General features: G+C 44.3%; 1 protein-coding gene across 2 annotated transcripts; it reads left to right on the forward strand.

Moving 5' to 3' along the window:
• The first annotated feature begins 295 nt into the window (after positions 1 to 295).
• Positions 296 to 24,693, forward strand: gjc1 (gap junction protein gamma 1). Of its 2 annotated transcripts, none has more exons than XM_041231459.1 (2): positions 296 to 638; positions 22,834 to 24,693. In XM_041231459.1, exon 2 carries the CDS (start codon positions 22,908 to 22,910, stop codon positions 24,240 to 24,242), a length of 1,335 nt encoding a protein of 444 aa, XP_041087393.1. In that variant the 5' UTR covers positions 296 to 638; positions 22,834 to 22,907; the 3' UTR covers positions 24,243 to 24,693. The 2 variants fall into 2 exon arrangements, with proteins under 2 accessions (XP_041087393.1, XP_041087392.1); XM_041231458.1 differs by having other exon boundaries at positions 22,858 to 24,693.
• Positions 24,694 to 26,026: the final 1,333 nt, after the last annotated feature.

Genomic DNA, 26,026 nt, shown 5'->3' on the forward strand with positions numbered 1-26,026 from the left:
CTTTAAACAGAGAAAGGGGCTGATATTAGGCAACACTGGTTCAACGCAGGGATATTTTGGAGACGGGGGTGTTACGGAGTTACTTTTAAGGCATTGATTTGTTATTTAGGATGGAGAGTTTGTGGGTAGGCGAGGCAGCAGGAGGAATCCGAGGGCTGGAACTGAGAAGAAAGAAAAATATATTTTAGTTCAAGTTGAAATTAATGGAGACAAAAAAAAAGGGTGACCCCTGCCCCCGTACCCCCTGCCTTACCCCAAACTTTCAATGACGATTCGGCTAAGTTGCTTTACGAAATGAGACCTCTGGAAAACTGCTTTTGGATATGATTAAGTAAGCCGTCTGTTTTTGGAACGGATGTTTTAAAATAAAACCTTTTTTTTTTTAAATTATATGTGAGGCATTTGAAAAGAGGAGTTACTTGGGACTGTGTGTTAAACTGACGATTTGTCTGCTGGTTGCTTGCCGTTGGAAGAGAAGCGGAATGGGGATAACTAATAATAACCAGTCGTAGTGAAGGACATACGCTGTTTTTCTTTCAGGGTTTATAAAATTAGAAGAAAACAACTGATCTTATTGCAACGAAAACGGGACGAAACAGGCAGAGCAGATTTAAAGAAAACGAAAAAAAAAGACTTGAGTAAGTATATATTTACTTCCTTGGGGAATGTGGGTACACTAAATAATGCAAATACCGCCGCCGGCATCCTTCTGAGTGCATTTGTAAGGGTTTGTGAAATATGACTGTAAACGAACTATTAGCCTTGCTTTGGACTTTATACACCGCGACCAATCCTGTAATTTTTTAGCGCGCTTATTTATGGCATTATCCAACGAACAAAGTCAAATTAATTGTTTATTTGACGGCCCCAAACAAACACAACAGGCGACGCAACGAAAGTAAGATCAATTTATTAAAAAAAAAAAAAAAAAAAAAAAAAAAAAACCTGAGGAACGTTATTCGTTTCGGTTTGTTTTTATTTTTGAAAATTATGGATTACACTCAGTAATCGTGTGTGTGTGTGTGTGTGTATGTGTATATATATATATATATATATATATATATAACACAAGTCAAAAGCATTGTTTTGTTGTTTTAACTTTTGTTATTCTGAACCCTCGAACCCGGCACTAGACTTGTGTATAATTGTATTTATGTTTATTTGTGCTTGTTTTTATTAAGGGGAGTCCTTCAGTTTGTATTTATGTTTATTTGTGCTTGTTTTTATTAAGGGAAGTCCTTCAGTTTGTATTTATGTTTATTTGTGCTTGTTTTTATTAAGGGGAGTCCTTCAGTTTGTATTGATGTTTATTTGTGCTTGTTTTTATTAAGGGGAGTCCTTCAGTTTGTATTTATGTTTATTTGTGCTTGTTTTTATTAAGGGGAGTCCTTCAGTTTGTATTTATGTTTATTTGTGCTTGTTTTTATTAAGGGGAGTCCTTCAGTTTGTATTTATGTTTATTTGTGCTTGTTTTTATTAAGGGGAGTCCTTCAGTTTGTATTTATGTTTATTTGTGCTTGTTTTTATTAAGGGGAGTCCTTCAGTTTGTATTTATGTTTATTTGTGCTTGTTTTTATTAAGTGGAGTCCTTCAGTTTGTATTTATGTTTATTTGTGCTTGTTTTTATTAAGGGGAGTCCTTCAGTTTGTATTTATGTTTATTTGTGCTTGTTTTTATTAAGGGGAGTCCTTCAGTTTGTATTTATGTTTATTTGTGCTTGTTTTTATTAAGTGGAGTCCTTCAGTTTGTATTTATGTTTATTTGTGCTTGTTTTTATTAAGGTGAATCCGGCTTCAGTTTTTTTCACCGCCTCGAGTGATGGAATCTAGACACCGTTCGTTCCATTTAAATGGCGCCAAATTATTAACTGCGCAGAACAAGTTCATATAAATATGAGTGCACGGGGTAGCCTATATTAACGAGTTGCAATGTGCGGTATAGTTTAATACATGTGCTCTGTGCAAATTCGGTAAAAGAAACCTGGAAGGTGCAATAAACTCCCTTCAAATTAAATCGTTTCGTGCGGTTTTGCTGGCTGCTGTATTTTGCATCCAGGCACATTTCACACTTCAGCAGCAGAAGCCGAGAGAAGAGGAACTGCATGTTGTTGCAGCCTCGCCGAGTTAACTAACAGAGCTTTTCTTAAGTACAACTTACTCTGAATTGTCACTATGAGACCACGCCGGGGAGCATAGCTGGGTTCAAGAGCGTTTGAGTCCAACATTAATATGAACGGTAAATGATGACGGTGAAGCGCGTTTCAGCCCAGCCCAGCCCAGAGCCTCTGGTTGCAGAGGACTCAACCCTCTGAGATTAACCAGTTAGGGTTCCCGAAACGCGCTGGTGGGGTTAGAATAGAGCACATATGCTGCCCTCTTGCACAAGGTTAGTTTGGGATGATGCAATGAGGTGCGTGACACAGGGTTTACAATGCACTGAGGGAGGTGTGTAACGCAGGGTTTACAATGCACTGACCGAGGTGGGTGACACAGGGTTTACAATGCACTGAGGGAGGTGTGTGACACAGGGTTTACAATGCACTGAGGGAGGTGTGTAACGCAGGGTTTACAATGCACTGACCGAGGTGGGTGACACAGGGTTTACAATGCACTGAGGGAGGTGTGTGACACAGGGTTTACAATGCACTGAGGGAGGAACCTGACACAGGGTTTACAATGCACTGAGGGAGGTGTGTGACACAGGGTTTACAATGCACTGAGGGAGGTGTGTAACGCAGGGTTTACAATGCACTGACCGAGGTGGGTGACACAGGGTTTACAATGCACTGAGGGAGGTGTGTGACACAGGGTTTACAATGCACTGAGGGAGGAACCTGACACAGGGTTTACAATGCACTGAGGGAGGTGTGTGACACAGGGTTTACAATGCACTGAGGGAGGTGTGTGACACAGGGTTTACAATGCACTGAGGGAGGTGGGTGACACAGGGTTTACAATGCACTGAGGGAGGTGTGTGACACAGGGTTTACAATGCACTGAGGGAGGAACCTGACACAGGGTTTACAATGCACTGAGGGAGGTGTGTGACACAGGGTTTACAATGCACTGAGGGAGGTACCTGACACAGGGTTTACAATGCACTGAGGGAGGTACCTGACACAGGGTTTACAATGCACTGAGGGAGGTACCTGACACAGGGTTTACAATGCACTGAGGGAGGGAGCAGACACAGGGAGAGCAGAGCCTGGGGCTGTGCAGACACAGGGAGAGCAGAGCCTGGGGCTGTGCAGACACAGGGAGAGCAGAGCCTGGGCTGTGCAGACACAGGGAGAGCAGAGCCTGGGCTGTGCAGACACAGGGAGAGCAGAGCCTGGGGCTGTGCAGACACAGGGAGAGCAGTGTGTGTGGGTGTGTGTGTGTGTGTGTGTGTGTGTGTGTGTGTGTGCAAAAGCTTGTCTGTCTGGGAGTGTGAGTGTGTGTGTCTGGGAGTGTGAGAGTATGTGCGTGTGTCTGGGAGTGTGATTGTGTGTCTGTGTGGAAGTGTGAATGTGTGTGTGCATGTGTCTGGGAGTGTGTGTGTGTGAGTGTCTGGGAGTGTGAGTATGTGTGTCTGAGTGGAAGTGCTTGTCTGTCTGGGAGTGTGAGTGTGTGAGTGTGTCTGAGAGTGTGTGTGTGTCTGTCTGGGAGTGTGAGTGTGTCAGTGTGTGTGTGTGTCTGTCTGAGAGTGTGAGTGTATGTCTGTCTGAGAGTGTGTGTGTGTCTAGACAGTCACACACACTGAGTGTGTGAGTGTGAGCTCTGTCAAGTGGTGTGTGTGTCTGTCGAGACAGTTGTGAGTGTGTTCTGATGGAGTGTGGGTGTGTCTGTCTGGAGGTGAGAGTGTGTGACTGTTCATGTCTGTTATCACACACACAGGTGTCACACAGACAGCTGTCTGGTGGAGACAGTGTGTAGCGTGTGTGTAGTGGAGTCTGCATCACAAGTGACCCACACGCAGACACACTCCACCTGGAAGTGTGTGTGTGTGTGAGTGTCTGGGAGTGTGTGTGTGTCTGGGAGTGTGAGTGTGAAGTGCTTGTGTGTCTGGGAGTGTGAGTGTGTGTGTGTGTGTCTGAGAGTGTGAGTGTGTGTGTCTGGGACTAGACAGACACTCACCTCACACACAACAGCAGACACACCCTCACCCTCACACAGACTAAGAGTGTGTGTGTGTCTGTGTGGGAGTGTGAGTGTGTGTGTCTGTCTGAGAGTGTGAGTGTGTCTGTCGAGTGTGAGTGTGTCTGAGTGTGTGTGTATCTGTCTGGGAGTATGTGTGTATGTCTGTCTGAGAGTGTGTGTCTGTCTGTCTGTCTGGGAGTGTGTGTGAGTGTGTGTGTCTATATGGGAGTGTGTGTGTATGTGTGTCTGGGAGTGTGTGTGTGTGAGTGTGTGTGTATGTCTGTGTGTGTGTGTGTGTGTGTGTGTGTGTGTGTCCAGTCACTTCACAGGAGGTCCTGAAAAAGCAGAGAAAGCATTCAAATTATTTCTGTTATTTTTAATTTTTTTTTAGGCAATTCACAGGGCATTAATTTAACCCTAAAGATTAAAATAAAAGTATATATATATATATATAATATATATATATATATAATAGTATATATATATATATATATATATATATATATATATATATATATATAATATATAGGAGTTTAAATAATCTGGCCTCAAACCCCACAGACCGCTGTAATGCAGTCCGTGAGGTTGATTGTAATTGTAAATTAAACAGAGCTGCATTGTTGCCAAACTGTTTTTATGCATACATACACCTATAGTAGCTGCAATAATGTTTTATTCATCATCAGGTTTCTAGTGTGCTTTTTTATTTATTTTTTATTATAATAATAATTATTTTTTATGTATTTATTTGAAACTGGTCCAGAAATCTCATAAGGTGATGCGTTCTCTCTCAGTTCAATTCAATTCAGTGATTCTTTTATTGGCAATGCAACAGCAGAAATGTTAAAGATACCAAAATATTTCAATAAAACAGACCCATATGAAGATCTTTATTTGTACACACGTGTGATGGAAGGGAGTTTCTGTCAGGTTTTTCTGGTCCTGTCTCAGTTCCTGTCTGATATATTCAGCAGCTGGGATTGCAGCGTTCTCACCCTCAATAATTACCACCTTATCCTCTGCCTTCAGTGTCCTAAAGTCAGAGATATTTGTAAGAGCTGGTCTCTTATCCTCTACCTTCAGTGTTGTAAAGTTTGAGATCTTTGTAAAGAGCTGGTCTCTTGGTATATTTTGAGCAGTAGAGAAGGACATGCCCCTCGTCTTTGATCCGTGTCTTGCTGGACTCGCAGTCTTCTGTGCGGGTTTCCACCTCTGTTGGTGTCGCCCTGTTTTTATTTCCAGGTTGTGGTCACTGACTCGCTATTTGGTCATTGTTTGTGTGTGTGTTTGGCTTTGAACCTTTCCTGAATAGTCTGCGATTTGTATAAAGCCTATGGAGTGCTCTATAGCATTTTAATAGTTTGTGCTTGCTGATCATAAGAACATAAGAACATAAGAAAGTTTACAAACGAGAGGAGGCCATTCGGCCCATCTTGCTTGTTTGGTTGTTAGTAGCTTATTGATCCCAAAATCTCATCAAGCAGCTTCTTGAAGGATCCCAGGGTGTCAGCTTCAACAACGTTACTGGGGAGTTGATTCCAGACCCTCACAATTCTCTGTGTAAAAAAGTGTCTCCTATTTTCTGTTCTGAATGCCCCTTTTTCTAAACTCCATTTGTGACCCCTGGTCCTTGTTTCTTTTTTCAGGCTGAAAAAGTCCCTTGGGTCGACACTGTCAATACCTTTTAGAATTTTGAATGCTTGAATTAGGTCGCCACGTAGTCTTCTTTGTTCAAGACTGAACAGATTCAATTCTTTTAGCCTGTCTGCATATGACATGCCTTTTAAGCCCGGAATAATTCTGGTCGCTCTTCTTTGCACTCTTTCTAGAGCAGCAATATCTTTTTTATAGCGAGGTGACCAGAACTGAACACAATATTCACGATGAGGTCTTACTAGTGCATTGTACAGTTTTAACATTACTTCCCTTGATTTAAATTCAACACTTTTCACAATGTATCCGAGCATCTTGTTAGCCTTTTTTATAGCTTCCCCACATTTCTGAGTCAACAAAAACTCCTAGGTCTTTTTCATAGATTCCTTCTCCAATTTCAATATCTCCCATATGATATTTATAATGTACATTTTTATTTCCTGCGTGCAGTACCTTACACTTTTCTCTATTAAATGTCATTTGCTATGTGTCTGCCCAGTTCTGAATCTTGTCTAGATCATTTTGAATGACCTTTGCTGCTGCAACAGTGTTTGCCACTCATCCTACTTTTGTGTCATCTGCAAATTTAACAAGTTTGCTTACTATACCAGAATCTAAATCATTAATGTAGATTAGGAATAGCAGAGGACCTAATACTGATCCCTGTGGTACACCGCTGGTTACCACACTCCATTCTGAGGTTTTTCCTCTAATCAGTACTTTCTGTTTTCTACATGTTAACCACTCCCTAATCCATGTACATGTGTTTCCTTGAATCCCAACTGCGTTCAGTTTGAGAATTAATCTTTTGTGCGGGACTTTGTCAAAAGCTTTCTGGAAATCTAAATAAACCATGTCATATGCTTTGCAATTATCCATTATGGATAATCTGTGTAGTCTAGTGTGCCATGAATCGGTTTTTAGATTCCTTGCTGATACCACTGATCAGCCTCTTTTGGGAGTTTCTGTTTTGCTACTGCAGTTCTGTCCGTCCTGCTCTGCTCTGAAATCTTGTTCACAAGGTGACTCGCAGTGTCGGATTGCTCGTGGCTATTGACAGCCCTGGCCTGGAATGATTTTGGGTCGCTCCATTTCAGGGGTAACCAGAACCTCACGACTCAGTGCCATAGAGGAGATTTCTCTCTCTCTGTCTCTCTCTCTCTGAATAATGTTACATTAATATATTGACTATTATTATTATCATCTTGTAGTTTATTTGATTGCATGAAATAAAAGCTCAATTATTTTGATATTTACAAAAAAAAAAAAAAAAAAGAGATGTCTCAAACCTAAAATTCTAGGTGATGCTAAATTTTTGGGCAGAGCTGTACAGTGTGACAACATTGCCTGCTAGATAACTGGCCAGGCTTGGCAGAGAGCTGCAGGGGCAGAGCACTAACAAGACACTGCTCTCCCTGCGATGCCCCACGCGTTCCTGAAATGAGAAAAGCTGCTTTACTTATGTGTCATGATTCCGTTTCTTGTACAAAACAACGCTTTATACAAACTGTGGCTTCTCCCAGCTGCATTCCCATGATTCATATAGAAAAACATCTGGAGGGGGGGGGGCGGGGCGGGACAGTAATGTTTTCACACGTACTTGATGACTTGTGACCTTTTAGTACATTTTTCTCCTGTTGAACTGTAACTTGATTGAGACCATCACCTAACCCATAGAGCACAGAGGAGGCAAACGATATATTTTGTTATTCTCTTTTTTTTTGCTCCATGTAAACACTATTATTCTGTGTTTTGCAGTGGTTTTGCTTATAAACAGTTTAAAATGTTTAAAAAAAAAGGAAGGTCATTCATAAGACGCCGTAAGTCCAAATAAATAAAACCCCACAGTAAAACGGCCCCTCCATGAACATTGGTTTGACCCACCATAGTCCGCTCTGCACTATTTACAACAGCTAACGTTAGCAGCAGTGTGACTGGAACAGAAGGTGCTGGGCAGTTTGGAAACTGTGTGTTTTGTGCGATGTGTCAAGTAGATTTTTAAGAAGGATAAGTAGATTGTTCTAGTGTTTTGTCCCTTGCACAGGAAGTTTTTTTATATTGCACACCTCTGGTATAGAATAATTTTTTTCCCTGCTGGGGTTAACTGGAGGCTCAGCAGAATGCTGTCTTTGTGTTCGGTATTATTGTACTCGCATGGCTGTGACACCCTTGCTGTTCCGGCCGCACATTGCTGACTGTGCGCTGCAGAGGGTGGTCTTAGGCAGCGCTCCATTGCACTAACAAGCCTGAAGTATTGTGTGAGAGGCAGTTCTTAATGTGGGATCTGAGTTCAGCTCTGTTGTTGCCAGGGTTAAGAGGGATCATTCTCTGACTGGAATCCAGAATAATTGCCAGGAGTGTCATCTTTCACAGTTTGTGTTCTTGTCAGACTCTCTGTGAGCATATTTGCTTAAAAATATATTTGACTAAAAAAGTGTTTTAATGTTTCCAGGGCTCTAGAAGCTTGACTCTTTTGCTCTCCTTCCCAGTAACCAGTCGCTGCTTTTCCCATATCTGCTGGGTTTGCAGTGATACATTTTCTTAGCTGGTAGTAAAGTAGCCTTTACTGTGTGCGTCTTTCATACAGGATCATGTGGGTCCGTCATGCAGAATAGTGGCAGTCAACCTAGAGAACACGGTAGTTGACTAACCTGCGATTAACATGTGTTTCTTTGAAAACTGCACATTTGAGACCTGTCGAATGAGTAGATGTGCGTGGTGGAGACGTGTCCTGGGAGTGTTTTGTGAGCTACTGTAAGGATGATGTATCCTCGTGCAGCAGGGAAGCATTGCAGCGGGGTGCTGGTTTCGACCCCCATGGAAACTTTCCAGAGAGAGAGAGTGGTGGCGTTTGTAGAGCAGAGCTGGACGGCAGCCCTACTTTCCTTCAAACTGACTAAACAGCAGGGAGCTCTGAAAGAAACAAATGAATCTCTCTGTGGGACTGGGGCTGTACTAAAAGCTTTGAACTGCACAGCACCGCATTGTCACCCTGCCACAAACCATGCCATTGCATACGAGTGTGCCTTTGAAAACAGCCTAATACAAGGTTGCTGCCTTATAAGGCTATGATCGTTATTAACTCAACATAAAGATGGTTTTGGCATTTTACAGCAACTCATTCTGCTGCCTCGAGAAACTCAAAACATCACTCCGCCTCACGTTCATCTTTAAAGTTGCTGTAACTTACAAGGTCCTTCACAGAAGTATTAACTCTGTATATTGCTGCTCGTTCCTTGAGATCAGCAAATGTAGCAATTGGTGTCAAGTCAGCTGGAGCCTCAGCTTTTTGCTGTTGTGCTCCTCGTTTGTGGAGCTCTATTCTGAGTGACATCAGGCAGTTTCAATTAAACATTGGATTATTTTAAGTCTAAATTGAAAAACCTACTTTTTAAATGTGCTTTTATATAATTAGTTGTGAGTGGAGTGTGTTGTTCATTGGAGTTCTCTTGTTTTGTTTTAACAACGCTCTGGGATGCCATGGTGTGGAGGGCGCTATTTAAAAATACACTGTGTTGAATTCATAACTTAAAATGGTTTAAGTTGCTTAATGCTTTTTTGGTTTCGTTTTAATATATATATATAAGCCTATATATATATATATATATATATATATATATATATATATTATATATATATATATATATATATTATATTATATATATATATATTATATATATATATTTACATTGTGACATGCATCTTGGATTTGTTTTAATCTTGTGGTCTGGATGCTGAAACTACCCTGGGGAATGTAAACCAACTGGAGTGCCAACCAGGTTTGTGAATGTTGTGCAGTGCCTGGCTGTGGAGGCCCTCGTGGGCTGAGGGGGCAGGATTTCCTGCAGATGCAGTGAGGAGGGGAGGCAGCGTTGCCTTTGTGACACGGAACAGCTTTCCTGTTTGTGATTACGTGTGATTCAGCATGACAAAGGATAGTGAAGGAATATCGAGTGTGAAATAAATAGTCTGACACTGTACACTAACTACTGTCTGAACACCTAGATTATAACAACATAGTTTTGGTTAAAATGTTCAGGGAGAATTCTAAACATTGACTCTGATCTTAACACCCATTGACTTGTGCGCCCTCTGACCAAATGGGAGGAGGTGCAGTGACTGCTAAAACACCACTGCCCAAAGGAAGTGTTGACAAGAGCACACAGACTCTGCACAGGATGTACAGGGTTTGTCCTTCCTCCTGTCACCACAGCAGGCATTCGCAAAGGAATTCACAGGACACAACAAAAAAATGAATCATTTCCAGTATCCATTTCCACCAATGCTTCTCCGCCCTGAAGGACAGCTGTGACCAAAAGCTTTGCATCACCTCAAATTTTAGGATTGAGACATTAATTTAAAAAGATGTATATATTAACATAATATGTGAACGTAGCATTATTCAACAGGTTTCATATTGTGATATGTTGTGACATTAGTGTCAATACTTTTGAAGAAAAGAGCTAGTGAAGTGACAGTAATTCAAGGGTGATATTTCAGAAATGGAAGCAGCCGTGTCTTTTTAATGTTTGTGGTCGATGGACATTTTGATTCTCCCAGTCTTTGCTGTTGACGAAGGTCATGTTGACCTGCTTGTTCCGACACACGACTGCTCAATTCTGGGATGTTTCTCGGGAACTCCTCGCCCCTGAGAGGAAGTGATCTGTGTGATATCAACGCTGGCAGCGTTCTTCCAACAAAGCTGCTTTTGCTGCTCCTATCGGGACAGTGGCTGTGAATCCCCTCGGAGCTGTAGTTAGCTGGCTGCACTGTCCTTATCGACCACGCTGGAATCTGGATTCGGCAGCCAGTACTCGCAGTTTAATCGGGATTCTCTGGCTAGTCTGCCTCCTTCTGAACGGGCTTGTAAATAAAGCAGGCTTGTATGTGCCTTGCCTTCTACATCCATGCCACTTGACATGTATACAGCACACACGAGTAGAAAACCAGTTCTCCTGCAGTGTCGTACAGCGCCAGTGAGAGACAGACAGACTAAGACTCGGAGACAGAGATGCTGAGAAACTGTGAGACAGACAGAGAGACTGGGACCGAGACACAGACTGCACATGTTTGGGGCTGTCGCTTTGTATCTGGATGTGGACAACGGGTAGATTTTCTCCTCTGTGGAGCCGGTCTGTCCTAGCTGAACTTACTAGCAGCACCAAGCTTTATTTGGTTTTTCGATTGGTGTGAAGGTCTAATGTTTTAACACTCCACACTGCACTGTTCAGCTTCTCCCATAAACTGTTGGAAACATCATGTTATTTATGTTGTCATATGACTTTAGGTTCTGTAGCAGTGATTGCACACGGCTGTCCCATTGCCATTATCCCGGGCATGCTTCAGTTTTAGTTGGAGAAGTCATTGTTTTCCTGTTTCCAGGGCTCTCCTGCCCTCGTTTTGTAAAGCTAGATGAATTGAAGATTGATTTTCTCTGCACAGAACTGAGCTCCAACGACTGGCTGCTGCTTATTGCCACAGTGCCAGTGCAGCGCAGGAGATAACCAGCGTGGGATTGCTCAGTGTCGAGCTGCCCTTCCTTTGGGGTTTCCTTAGCCTTGCTGTGCTTTCGCCCTCCCTGCCCTGACAATCTCTTACTAGCCAGAGGCTTCAATTGAGTTTTTTTTTTTTTTTTTTTTTTTTATAGGACGTCTTTCATTGAATTGATTTAGTTTTTTTTAACGCTTCTAAATTGAGCACTGTTGAGTGCTTATTAGTGAGTGCTGAATTGTCTGAAATGACACAGACCTACCTCTTTCTGCACTGCAGGCCACGAAAGAGGTCTAGGAAAAGTAACTCCACGCCAAACGACAGAGTGCTGGTGCAGTGTAGATAAAATAACCCTAAACTCAGCTTTAGTTACCCAGCGCTGGCTTGAGCATGCAGGCCCTATATAGTTCGTTTCCAGACTTAATTTCAAGGGCAGACACTAAAGCTATTGAATTAGTTACAGTAGGATTGTCTTGTTGCTTATTGCTGTAAGAGTTCAAGTAATAAGTGCTAACCTAATGCACAGGTGGAAAGAAAATACAAATTCTTCACTGTAAATACCTCAGTGGATGAGACCAGTCTTTATCACTGTGCACAGCCAGAGCAGAGCAGAGAGAGGGGGTTTAATCTCAGTGGATGAGACCAGAGCCTTTATCACTGCACACAGCTAGAGCGGAGAGAGGGAGGGACACATGGATTAAATACACACTCCTGTGTTTGGGCTCTTCATTGTTTTAAAGTTGCTGCCAGGTCTCATTGCCAGCACTCCTCCTCTCTGTCTGGGTTTGTTAGTTTTGTAGTTTAGTTTTTTTCCACATTCTCTGAGGTTCGGTGCCAGGCTTGAGCTTCTCGTTGCTGACGCAGGCAGGACAACAGACGCATTATGTTTTTACATGATTCATAAAGTTCAGCTGTGCAGAATGTTCTGAGTTATTCTAGTGGCTGCACCAGCTGTGGTTGGAGTCTCACCAGAAACGGGCTTGGCAAAGGAGGAGATGTTCCTTCAGCACCTGGCTTGCAATTTGCACTTTTATTTATTTAATAAAATTAATTGTGGGGCTTTCTTTTTAAAGTGAGAACAACAACTTTTTTTTTTGTATTTCTGTGTGTTTATTTTTTTCTTGGAAAAGATTTACAAATTGAAAGTGGCTGGCTCAAGCCATTTAAAGAGTTTTCACTTGGGTCATAATTGTTAAATGTTGGGGTCCACAAGTGTCCTGGTCACTGAGTCATACAGTTGGGGGAGTGGCTATGCGAACTCGCAGGTCTGGATTCCAAAGGGGAGGATTGCATTGGCTGTGGTGCTTCCGTAGGTTAGAGACCCAAAATCAACCCGCTACGGCGAACCGTACCGGCAGGCGCCTGGTGAACTCAAGCGGACACCTGCAGGGCCGGCCTTCGTCCACCAGGGGCCGCTAGCTCGCTGACGTCTGCTCTCAAGTTCCTGGGTGTAGAAGAGGAAGCTGGCTTGGTCGTGGGATCGGAGGACGCCTACTGAATCGGCATATCCTAAACCAAAACCAATTTTATCAGTGTCGTTGAGATACAAGTGTGAACAGGATATAAGTAAGCAATTTGCCTACTTGGTTATATCGTTTTGCGTTGGGTAAAGCTGTAGTGAGTGAGTTTAGTGGGACGCTTTTATTAAAAGACAAACAAAAAAGAAAAGAAATATAAAAAAAAGCCAGCAGGTTAAGATTCTCATTCTGGTTTGGCTTGACGCAAGCCACCTCTTCCACGCCCTCCTCTTGTCCTCTCCACAGCAGTAGTGACTTGTACCCCACACAGTGCAGTCTGCTGGGCCGTGTGCATTTTGTCTGCTTGGAGGTTGTGAGTGCGGCTGCTGAGTATTGAAATCGAGCGGTCAGAAGGCTACGACCTTCCTCTGATCACACCTTCCTCTTCCTCTTCCTCCAGCTGTGGCATAAAAAGCCGTGAATCTGAGTTTTAATAGATTAATCACTTATCCCTTTAGTGCAAATGTGCTTTTGCATACAGAATTCAATTATAGTGTTTTACAAAGCATTGCGATACTGTAAGGGATTGGAAATCAACAAGATTCCTGCAGGTTCAGTTTAGTAAAATCATGTTTTGGGGGGTTTATTTCTGTTTATGGACTCAATCAACTTTCCCCTCACCCTGTCTTCCATCTGTCCCATCCACCCCACTCTTTATCCATTTCCTCGGGAAAGCAGACAGGATGTATTTTGTTTCCCAGCTCGAGGTCCTGGGATAGAGCACACATTGATGTGCTCCGGCTGTTCCCGCTCTGGGAGAAGATTTCCAGCACATCGCGGTCTCGCAAGCACCAGAGTCACGGCGACATTCCCAGAATCCCGGGATCACGTCTGCGTGCCCCGCAGCGACCCCTCCGTCCCTTCACGAGTCTTTCCTGAGATAGTCAACACGGTCATTTCACCGCCAGCAGCTTTTTCATTCCTGTTTTGGCGTTTGAATGGAAAAAGTTTAAAAATAGAAATAATTAGTCTGTCACGCATTCCTTTGTTCCTTCCCACAGCTTTTTATAGGCGGTCAAAAATGCGCGTATTGTAAAACGACAAACAAGTACTACAAACCAGGCTGCTGGGGGGGGGGGGGTCTTTCAGTCTGTCTTGACTGTGTTTATGAGAGTATTTACGCTTGCTTTTTTATCACTGTACTATTAACAGAATACCTGGAACTTATTATATGAATTCCTGTGCATACATATTGTATTTTGTATCTTGCTCTTAATTGTACTCTAATTCTTGATATGTATTTTTTTTAAACAACTGGGTTAAGGCATCTGCTAAGAAAAAAATACAAATAATACCAATTCATGTCAGGCATAAATTAGTCTTTCAGTCTAACCCCCCCCCTCCCTGGCTTCAGAGAGGCCCAAGACTGTGTTGAGGGTGAGCATTGAGCTGCGCTCACACTATCAGTGTTGGATGAAATTTTGAATGCTTGTTTTTTTTACGCTTCTTTGGTTTGGACAGTTTGGGAAGGGGGTTGGGGGGTAAGCAGCTTGTCAAGCTGTGCAGTTGGCAGCCACGCTCCCGTGATAGATTTGCACACTGAACCGCGAGGAGAGAGAGCGAGGGAGAGGGATGTTTCATTGCCACCTGCTCCCACATTCTCTCTCGGGAGTTATTAATTTTGATTATGTGTGTCCCGATTTCATTGTGCGTGGGTCTTTTAAAAACAACACGATGAGTGACAGGGGAAACGGTAGAGCTCGTATTAAAAATTATTTGGATTAAGAATGGTCGGAATTCCATTGCCGAAGTTTGATTTGCATATTTCAACTGTCTCAAACATATCAAAAACTTTTCTTTTTCGACAGCTAAAAAAAACCCTGCTGCGCTCCACAGTAGAAATCGTGTTATAAAGAGTGGGTTTTTCCTTTGTTTGATTATGATCTTTTATTTTTACACGGTTCTGCTAAACAATTAAAAAAACTGCATCTCCTTTCATGAACATTATTTGTAAAAGAATGCCATCCTCAAACCCATTACTGCCAGTAACTGGCTTCTTTAAACTGGATGCCACTGAATTATAGAAGGCAATTGCATGGGGTACTTGCGGTTTGTTGCCAGGCTACCTAGGCTGGATGTGACAGGTTAATATGCCTTAGCACAGGTTGCGATCTAGTCTACTTTTATTTATCAAGAGCCTTGGAGAAGCTGATCTGCATTTAGTCGCAGCGCCCCCTATGGCATGGAATGTGATATGACAGTGCATCAGATAAATAACCCAAATGTGTCGACTAGAAGTGAAACGACGACTGAGATTCCAAGAATTATCAAGGTGTAAATGTTTCCCATCCCAGATTGAATGTGTGATGTTGTCTTTTAGAGTGATGTTGTTTTTAACAATGTGATGCTACCAGCTGGGTCACTAATGTAAATGAGAACTCTGTCTCAATGGGATTAAAGAAAGAATGAATAAATAAATATGTATGCACAAGATAATGGTGTATTGATGCATCATTGTCATACCAGCATACATTTTATATTACTGCTAGTAAGAACCAAGCCTCATCTCCAGATATCACCAGCTACTGCTGCAAAAACAGAAACAATATATAACGCTTCCCTTTGGAAATGCTCTCTCCACACTGTGGCACAGCAAGCATGTCTAGACCTAGCAGCAAGTGCAGAGCTGAATGAGGGAACCAGAATCACCAGGGCTTCTACCCAGCCTGTGCACTGTGACAGTCTCTCTGTCTCTCTGTCTCCCCCCCTCTTTCTCTCTCACCCTCTGGTCCATCCCCTGCCCCCTGCTGTGTCACCCAGCAGATTGTCAGAGCCAGGGCCCCACGGCGCTCCTCACAAGCGACTGTCTGCTGAAACAAAGCAGCTACTTCCTGTTAGGGGTGCGTATGTATGTCGGGTTCCAGGAATCTGTGCTGAAGCAAACAAACATGATAAACGAACAACCTGTTTGTTAATGCAATAATGCCGGGATTGCGATGTGTTGTCATTGTGAATAGTCAAGCAGCATAACTCAGCCTGTCTGTGCTGAGGAAGTCTCTTTTCCCATCTCTATAGATTAAAGGACAGAGCTGTTCTCTTTTAGTTGATCTCTTTCTCGTCGCTGTATGCGCTGCAATGCAAATCAATCCATTTGAAGTATGAAGCATATAGGTATTTCCTATTAACAAACCTGATATTAGTAGTCATTGAAAAGAGTGCTTGTTATTTTACGTCGTTCACCCAGAATGTCATGTTTTTTGCTTGTTGAAATTATCCAGGGGGTGTTCACTCAGTGACCTTGCTCCACACTGAAATGGAGTTTTATGAAATGAACTGGAGCGGAATGGGCACCATTACCACTGAGATGCTTCTCTCCCAGTCTCTAGCTACCAGGCAGTGAGGTCGTGGAACACGTTCTGGACTAGTGTCTGCGTTGATTGTGTAATTAAGGGACGCTTCATATAACTCAATCCACAGCGTCTTCAGCTGTTAGTATCTCATGTACCGTTTGAGATGTTGACTTCATATGTTTGGAAACTAATCAGGCACGGCTGTTGCCCAGTACAGTGAACTGTTTCACTGCCACGTTGCTTCAAGCAAGATGCACCTCTGTAAATCAGGCTCCCTCGTCCATCTCTGAACACACACGGCTGTTTAACCAGTGACTGCCAGGTAATGGAGAACTGAAGAATGATGTAAAACCGTGTAATCAACGACACTGTAATGGTCACTTGAAGGGGCACAGCCTTCCAGGAGGGAGCGAGATTTGTAACTTCTGCTAATGTACAGCTCTGGCCCAACGTTTTGCACCTCACTATAGAATTAACTCATTTTAGTTAACTCATTGTAGAGTGAAGCCTGCTGAATAATGTTATGTTAACATTTTGAAGTACACACCGCTTTGTAGTTTTCCATCTCCTTAATGAATAACTGACATATTGAAAAATGTGACGTTTTCAAAAATCTAACATGAAATCTACTGCTATTATGGCTTCCATTAGACCTTTTGCGATCTCATTCTGTAGTGTCTTTGATTACACAATATTAAATAAGAGATCTTGTGGCAGAGCAAAGCTCTGCCCTTTTTAAATTGGCAGGGATGGGGTTAACCTGTCACCCCCGAGCCATGGCATGCTTGCATGCTGCAGATCCCAGTATTGTAAGGTGTTGGTCAGTGGATTAAAGAGATGCTGTATTATGGAGAGCCTGAAGTTATCGGCTGGGATTGAATAAAGGGAGCTCTGCCCACCACTACAATTTCAACTTGAGTTTATTACTGAATTTCTTTCTAAACCTCTCTGGTCTCCGCTGGGCTGTGCTGCACAGATACCGCATGAGCAATACATTCACACAGTTCTCCAAGAGAATCTTATTAACGAGTCTGCTCCAGGTTGTGTCTCGTAGGAGGCTGTGTGGTCCAGTGGTTAAAGAACCAAGCTTCAAACCAGTAGGTCCCTGATTCAAATCCCAGCTTAGCCACTGACTCGCTGTGTAACCCTGAGCAAGTCACTTAACCTCCTTGTGCTCCGTCTTTCGGGTGAAATGTTGTAAGTGACTCTGCAGCTGATGCATAGTTCATACACCCTAGTCTTGTAATCTTGTAAAGCACTTTGTGATGGTGGTCCACTGTGAAAGGGGCTATATAAAGATTGTTGTTGTTGTTATTATTGTGCAACTCGAGCCATGTTTTGTTGAAGATGTTTTCCAGAACGCTGGGCTTTTCTTTTGCTTTTGCTTTACAATTTAGTGATCAAAAGAAAGAAAAAAAATACCTACTTTTAAAACCTCTGGATGTTCAGCAGCGGGAGCCAAGATTGTATTTAACAGCACCCTCTGCCAAAACCCCTCAAACCCCGGTGCTCTGAATTCATTCCTTACCAGGATTGAAGGAGCAATGTCCATGTGAACTTCAAACATCTGGTTTCCACATGTGGTTCCAAGCAGCCTGGCTCACATAAGTGAGCCAGAAAAGCCGTTTTCAACACTTTTAAACTCTCTCCCAGTCAGGAGCTGTGTGTTTAAGCTTTAGCCCCGCTGTGCCTCTTCATTGCTGTGATCACTGGGTCAGGATTGCCTCAAACTCTGTTCTGAACGAAAGCACTGATCACACTATGTAACACGATTTTTGTTCATGGGTAGTAAGTGTTATTTCCTAATTGCTTATGCCTCAAAAGGATAGAAAATGGCTATTATTCCCCACAAACTTTGCTTTTGTGACCAGGACAGGTAAATTTCAAAATATCACTATTACCAATTAGAAAACGGGCGAATTTGTGTCTTTTCGTTCACATAAAATCAGAAAAAAACAACATATGAATCCAAATTAACATGTATTTATATTAAAGTAATACAAAAATGACTACAAAAGATTTAGAAGTGAGTAGTTTTTCGAGATTTACGATTATACTGTAAATTTACAGTATTTCATTAGAAATAGTGATATTTTGAAATTTATCTGTCCTGGTCACAAAAGCAAAGTTTGTAGGGAATAATAGCCATTTTCTATACTTTTGAGGCATAAGCAATTAGGAAATAACACTTTACTACCCAGGAACAAAAATAATAATAATTTTTACACGGTGTAGTCAGCCTGCAGAGTGTGGGAGTCTATACATGGCATTGTATAGAGTGCACTGCCGCTGCGTCCGCCCTGACTGTATGTGTTTAAATAAACACTGCCAAATGTTTATAAGTAGCATGTGTGGAGATTATTGTAAAAAGCAGGGATGTATACAAGACTCCTATTGCAGAGCAGATTGATCCATTCCAGCTTTTACTGTGACAGTGTTTAGGTTACATGTCTAGGTATGTAATTTATATCCTGTCCTGGCTCACACTGGTGTGCAACAGCAGTATTGTTTTTGTTTAAATGTGAACTAAAGGCTCTGGTGAAGTAGTGCACTGTGCACTAGCAGCCCTGTGAGAGAGTGAAGCGTGTGGGATCACTGTGCACCAGCAGCCCTGTGAGAGAGTGAAGCGTGTGGGATCACTGCACCAGCAGCCCTGTGAGAGAGTGAAGCGTGTGGGATCGCTGTGCACCAGCAGCCCTGTGAGAGAGTGAAGCGTGTGGGATCGCTGTGCACCAGCAGCCCTGTGAGAGAGTGAAGCGTGTGGGATCGCTGTGCACCAGCAGCCCTGTGAGAGAGTGAAGCGTGTGGGATCGCTGTGCACCAGCAGCCCTGTGAGAGAGTGAAGCGTTTGGGATCGCTGTGCACCAGCAGCCCTGTGAGAGAGTGAAGCGTGTGGGATCGCTGTGCACCAGCAGCCCTGTGAGAGAGTGAGGGCCAGGGCTACGGCTTCCACAGCTAATCATTTAGCGTCGTGTGATTATCAGCAGCACCAGGCCCCCCTGATGCCAGCAGCTCCTTTAAGGGGAGCGTCGGCGGTATTGGGTTAATTACAGTCTTGTCATCTTTCATGCAGACTAGCTAGCTGACTGACTGGCCTTTTTTTCTTTGTTTTTATTTCTTTTATAAATTGCTCCTATTCCTAGCCTTTGGCTTTTAATCTTGAAAACCATGTTCGCTGCTGCTTGTCATCAGAGTGGCTGGATATTTTTGGAGGTTATACTTGCCCTTAAACTAGTGGCAGATGGCCAGAAATGTAAAACCTGCTGTCGGTCACTGCGAGGAATTGCAGTATGTGTTTGTTTGTTTATGAAGTTGTGTGGTTTTAGCATCAGGCTGGTATTCAGTCTGCTGACAATCTTAACCTGTGTTTGAATTATTTGTTTCCTGGAACGAGACTAGGCTGCCCACAGTTGCATGTAAAGGAGAGATGTGAAATTCAGGGCCACAGAGAGCGTTCGGCGGTCCCGGGAAAGGCTTGAAAGGTGGGGCCCCCTCTCTCAATCGCCCACCCCTCACAAACCTGCTTGCATGGTACTAGATTCATCCAACTTTGAAGTATACGCATTAGCAAATTATGGAAAGGGCGTTAGGATGTGTGTCTGTTGTGATCACTTGATGATGAAATGAAATGACAGCTTCAGTGATAAAGACAGCAGGTGGAATCATACAGTTAAAGCACGACCGATTGCAATATTATTACTATTGGGTTTTTTTTGTGTTTGTTTTACAATTACATATGGTCTTGCTACGTTGCCTTCCACTGTGAAAAGAACTGCACTGATCAACAATAACCCATCTCTGCTTAGCTCTCTGGTTGATTTCCAGTGGATTTGACAAAACCTCCTTTACACACAGGATTGAAAAGATGGGGAGAGGCTGCCAGACTGCTTACTAGTACGTCTCATTCTCGGATTCTCAATGAAATAACCAAAAATAAATCTATGCAATGAACAACACTGTTTGCAGACAGTATATTCACAAGTGCTTTGAACTCTGACAGCCTGTCATATGTATTGATCTGTATAATAATGAGCTGCCCTTTCAGATAGATCTGTATACAGGACTCCTATTATAAAAGGTCTCAAGCTGCTTCTTCAGTGGTGGTGTTGGCAGTTTCTTGTAATGGCTGTGAAGGTCCCCCCCCCCCCACACACACACACACACACACACACACACACACAGTGTGAAGCTGGCAGGCAGGAGTGCACTGGTCCTGATTCATCGGGGGAGCGTGTGCCTCCTGGACCAGGGAACCCTGAAGCCTGCCAGTTGCGTACAGGGTTATCCCTCAGGGCAGGGTGCCAGAGAATAGCACTGGCATTTTGAAAGGCTGTAAATAGCTGGACTGATTAAAGCTCTTTGCCGTGCTGGCCAAGCCTGCCAGTACTCGGAGCAGGTGCACTACTGAATTGCAGCAGAATTCAGGGGCACCAAAACAACTCCGGGATGGAAACGAGACTCCCATTGCAGAGCAGTTTGATCCATTCCTGGCTTGATTAGGAGTTTAATAAGAGACCTGAGCTTGTTGGCTATACTATGTGGCTCATCAAGCGTGTAGTAAAACCTGGAATGGGTGAAACTGCTGTGCAATAGGAGTCTTTTATTTCCAGCCCTGCAACAACCCTCCAGGTGTCATGCTGTGAGTTTTGTTTAGTCTGAGATAAAACAATACTGTATAAAAGTAATTTTTGCAGCTTTTGTTAGGATTACCATTCATTGCAGTGTATTTTATTTCATGTCTTCGTAACATTTCAGGGTCCTTGTGAAGAAGGGACCCCTGCGTGCAGATTGATTCTGAGGAAAAACAACTTGTCTGAACAGTCAGATTCTTACCAACTGAGAGGTGCCTGCCCTCTTAGTGTGAACCCTAACCCTACCCTCATAGTGTGACCCCTAACCCTGCCCTCATAGTATGAACCCTAACCCTGCCCTCATAGTTTGAAACTAGGGAGGTACGGTTGACTCATTTTGACTGCAGTATATTTTGCTGTTTTTATGTGCCTTTACTGGATTGAATGCAGAGGAACGTTGTGGAAGAGGTGACACTGTTTTCAGCGCAGGGCTGTCTTCTTCCCCGGTGGAGGTGACTCGTGGTTTTTCAAGTGGCAGTCTAGCGCTCCAGAGCGTTTCTGTCACCACACTGACACTGACTAGCTCTTTACCCTTTTCAACTGTTTAAATGCATAGCCTTCCTGTATGTGTAAGGCCGTGTCTCCTGCCCTCTCTCTCCCCACTCTCTGTGCAAAGCCGTGTCTCCTGCCCTCTCTCCCCACTGTCTGTGTAAAGCAACGTCTCCTGCCCTGAATCTCCCTCCAGCATGCCAGTGCCCTTGGCCTGTGCTCCCCCTAGAGCCCTCTGCCCCGCTCTCCCTGCCACTGCACCAGTGGTCGGGTTAATCAGGGCTCCTGATTCCACAAGCAGCGCAGAGCAGTGCCTGCCGTTCTACCCTTCTGCGCGATCGAATGGGCAGTCTCGCTGCTTGGCTGCAAAAATATCGGGCGATATTCATGCTTACCTCTTCGACTCGTGCATTTTGTAGCTGCTTCGATGTTGTGGTTATTTTTAGTCTCTTATTTATAAAGCATGTTTATTTCTGCACACGCGTAACGTAGTTTCTGCATTTTGCATGTGGCTAACCAAAGTGTAATAGATTGTGTTAAACACGGATAGGCTCTCCTTATAAGAGTTCACCACAGTGCGTTCTTGCAGTTTTTCCCCATGCTTTTGATACGGTTACACTCTGCATTTACCATAGTTTGCTTTATTAAAATGCTTTACCAAACCTTGCTGGCTTTTACAATACCTTGCCATAGTAACAGACATTTAAATAAAATAAGCTGAAGTTCTGTATTGTTGTGTTTTTAAATAAAGGAGACCCAACCTCACAGTTGAATCCCCCAGAACACTGCTACAGTCCAGCTTGCTGTACATGTAGGTACTCCCTAAACAATTAGGCACATTTCCTTTGCAGTCTGTCCCAAGGATTGAAAGCCCTTGTTTGTTTTTTCTATAGCTCTGGGAAGATTAAGTTACAGGAAGGTGGTTTGTGGGTGCAGGACACCCCGGCAGCATCCTTCCTTGGAGAGGACATTGCCTCCCCTTGGTGAACACAGAGCTGCTCCTTCCAGACCATTAGCCTGCTGTGGAGGAGAGGCAGGCAGGGAGAGAGACAGACAGGGAAGCAAGCAGGCAGGGAGAGAGATGGGCAGAGAGGCAGGCAGGGAGAGAGATGGGCAGAGAGGCGGGCAGGGAGAGAGACGTTCAGAGAGGCAGGCAGGCCACTGGGGAACCAGGGAGCAGGGTCTGACACACATGCACACGCATAGAGCCCTTTCTGTCCGAAGTGTGCAGTTTCTGGCTGGTGCGCAGACAGGGTTCTATAGTATCATGAATGAATTGACAGGTTCAGACCTGGAAGGAGGTTCAGGGGGGCTCTGCACCTCCAGGAGCGGGGTTGTGACCCTCCTGCAACGGGCTGGGCTGAGGACTCTGCAGGAGGGCTCTGTATCTCCAGGAGCAGGGTTGTGACCCCCTGCAACAGGTTGGGCTCTGCATCGGAGGTCTTGTTTCTGAGCTTTTCAATGTACTGCCATTTCCACATTGAATACCCCTTATAAAAGTTTACCAGAGTATTTTTGCAGTTTGACTTTGCTTTTCGCATGGTTATACTATTATTCATATATCATAGTTCACCCTGATTTGACATGTTTGTTTATTTTATATATATATAATGATGCAGTGTACATTATCTAATCAATAATGAAGTTGTATCGATGTTGTGTTTTCCAGATCTCGTGAGGGTGTGTCTGTTTCTCCCCACCCCATAATCTCGCACCACCATGAGCTGGAGCTTCCTGACACGGCTGCTTGAGGAGATCCACAACCACTCCACTTTCGTGGGGAAGCTGTGGCTGACCGTGCTCATCGTGTTCCGCATCGTGCTGACGGTCGTGGGTGGCGAGTCCATCTACTACGACGAGCAGAGCAAGTTCGTGTGCAACACGGGCCAGCCGGGCTGCGAGAACGTCTGCTACGATGCCTTCGCCCCGCTCTCCCACGTGCGCTTCTGGGTTTTCCAGATCATTCTGGTGGCCACACCCTCCGTCATGTACCTGGGCTACGCCGTGCACAAGATCGCCCGCAGCGAGGAGGGGCACGCCTGCCGGCGGGGGGGCTTCGACTGTGACAGGAAGCAGCGACGCAAGCTGTTCGGGGGCGGCAGGAAGCAGCACCGCGGCATCGAGGAGACCGAAGAGGACAATGAGGAGGAGGACCCCATGATCTACGAGGAGCCCGAGCTGGAGGGCCGCAGTGAGGGGAACAGCATGGGCGCCGCGGGACCAGCCAGGGCCAAGACTGGGAAGGCAGGCCGGCATGACGGGCGCCGGCGCATCAAAGAGGACGGGCTGATGAAGATCTACGTGATGCAGCTGCTGGCACGCACCACCCTGGAGCTGGGCTTCCTCGGGGGGCAGTACGCCCTGTACGGCTTTGAAGTGTCCCCCGCCTACGTGTGCGAGCGCAGCCCCTGCCCCCACAAGGTGGACTGCTTCATCTCGCGCCCCACCGAGAAGACCATCTTCCTGCTCATCATGTACGCCGTCACCCTGCTCTGCCTAGTCATCAACCTGTGGGAGATGCTGCACCTGGGCTTGGGCACCATCCATGATATCCTGCGCAGCAAACACCAGCCCTCCGAGGAGGGGTACCACCTCCCCCAGTCTCCTGGGGCCCCCACCAGCGCCCCCTACTCCTACCCCTTCACCTGGAATGCCCCCTCTGCACCTCCCGGCTACAACATCGTGGTGAAACCGGAGCAGATCCCATACACAGACCTCAGCAACGCCAAGATGGCCTGTAAGCAGAACAAAGCCAACATCGCGCAGGAGGAGCAGCAGCAGTACGGCAGCAACGAGGACAACTTCCCCAGCGCCGCCCCGATTGCAGAGCAGAGAGAGATCCACGCCGTTCAGCACAGGCTGGAGGCTGCCATCCAGACCTACAACCAGCAGCACGACAGCCCACACCAGGAGCACCGGAACATCACCAGCGCAGCCAAGGACAAGAAGAAGCAGCGCAAGCCCGGCTGCAGCAGGGGGGGGGCGGGCGGAGCCAGCAGCAGCAGTACCAGCAGCAGCAGGTCTCTGGAGGGAAAATCCTCTGTTTGGATTTAGAGGCAGCGAGCAAGCAGACTTGCTTTCATTTTTCTTTTTTTGCAGACACCGATCTCTCCATTATTAGGAGTGGGGATTGGTTAAAGATAATTGGAGAGGAGAATAAAAAAGAGCTCTGGTTAGCATTGCAATAATGAGAAATCAGCTGAGCTCCAGTAGTTATTGGATGCTAGCGTGTGTAATCTCTGAATCTCTCTGGAGTTCTGCCCAGGGTGCCGTGGTCTCTATCTCTCGACAGGGGCCGTGTTTCAGGGAGCAGGACAGCGGAGCTACAGGTTTGGAGACCCAGACTCTGTTTGCATTGCAAAGACGCAACATAGAGTCACTGCTCTTGGACTGTTATAAAGACTCCTTACAGAGTCCCTGCTCCTGGACTGTTAGAGTTAATTTGTTGGTTTATTTGTTAAGTCAGCTCTATGACTTATGAGTTAGCAAGGTTTTTTTTTCCTTTGAGGATATTGAAGGAAAAGAAAATATTATTATTATTATTATTATTATTATTATTATTATTATTATTATTATTATTATTATTCTGTTCTGTATTTGTACATAATGTATATGTACACACAGTACCTTACTTTGATAATATTTCCATTAGTTAAAAAAGACCCAAAAAACATTCTTCCTGTTATTTTTTTCAGGTATTTCCAAGGTTTTTCTATGCAGGGGTTTGGGGAAATAAAAGGCTGTGATGCTGCGTTTCCCTCAAAGTGCCTTACCTACAGACACGGGTTAGCTTTGAAAAGCAGTCAAAGAGAACAGATAGGCAATGCTGCTTGTCAGTGTCAACGATCTCATTTACCTTTTACTGGCCTGAACAGGGATGACAATAAGACTCCCATTGCACAGCGGTTTGAGCAATTCCTGGTTTTACTGTAGGTTTAATAAGACACCCCTGAGCTTGTTACCTGCACACTGGGGCTATTCAAGCTTGTTGAAAAACCTGGAGTGAGTGAAACTGCTTTGCAATAGTCTTGTTTTCATCCCTGCTGAATATTGAGAGGGCTGTTCCCTGCGTTGAAGCGTCAGCAGTAACCAGCCGGCACATACTGCTATGGTGTCTTTGTTGGGATGTACAGTTTCGGAGATCTATTTCTTTGGCTGTCTTATTGTAAGAAGGGGGAGCTTCAAAACACCCATTTAAGCCTCATTAAAGAGATCTTAGTGATGGAGGACACTTTCTTTAGCCGAACATAAGCCATCTGCTCATACGCTCCGTTTTTACTGCACGGGTATTGGATCGCCGCTTCAGAGACCTTTATTAAGAGAACTCAGCTGACCTGTGAATTCAGGCAGCCCGCTTTCTCAGACTGAAGTCTCATATGGAGCTGCTAATAGAAAGTTTAGTGTGGCTGTGATGCAGTCCTCAAGGTATAGAAAATGTACACAGGGTGAGTCAGAACCCCTGTAGCCGTGTCTTTTTTTTTTTTTTTATGTCCGTATTTAGTTGCATGTTATATATACGACGCAATTCTACCGCTTCAGTTCTTGCTTTGCAGAGACATCTGCTGGTCCAAAGCAGTAGCAGTTTTATTTGCTCCAGTTTTTGATTGCCACTGTGGCCAGCAAGGCTCTGAAATGTTCTGTAGCCCAGTTAATGAGCAGTGGCATAATAAATGTTTTCGGAAGTTCGTTCCAAATTGTCGGCACAGCACTTAATTATATCCCTTGAGAAGCCGATGGCTCTGTTTTAAGCCACATTTAAATGGGAGATCTTTGATGTTATTGCAGTCTATCTGGATATTTTATTTCAGATATATATACAATATATATATATTTTTTTT

Source organism: Polyodon spathula, chromosome 28 (genome assembly GCF_017654505.1).
Source record: "Polyodon spathula isolate WHYD16114869_AA chromosome 28, ASM1765450v1, whole genome shotgun sequence".
NCBI classification, from domain to species: domain Eukaryota; kingdom Metazoa; phylum Chordata; class Actinopteri; order Acipenseriformes; family Polyodontidae; genus Polyodon; species Polyodon spathula.

Excerpts from the sequence above, each read along its gene's own strand:
- gjc1 (XM_041231459.1), top strand. The coding sequence starts at position 22,908 with ATGAGCTGGAGCTTCCTGACACGGCTGCTTGAGGAGATCCACAACCAC.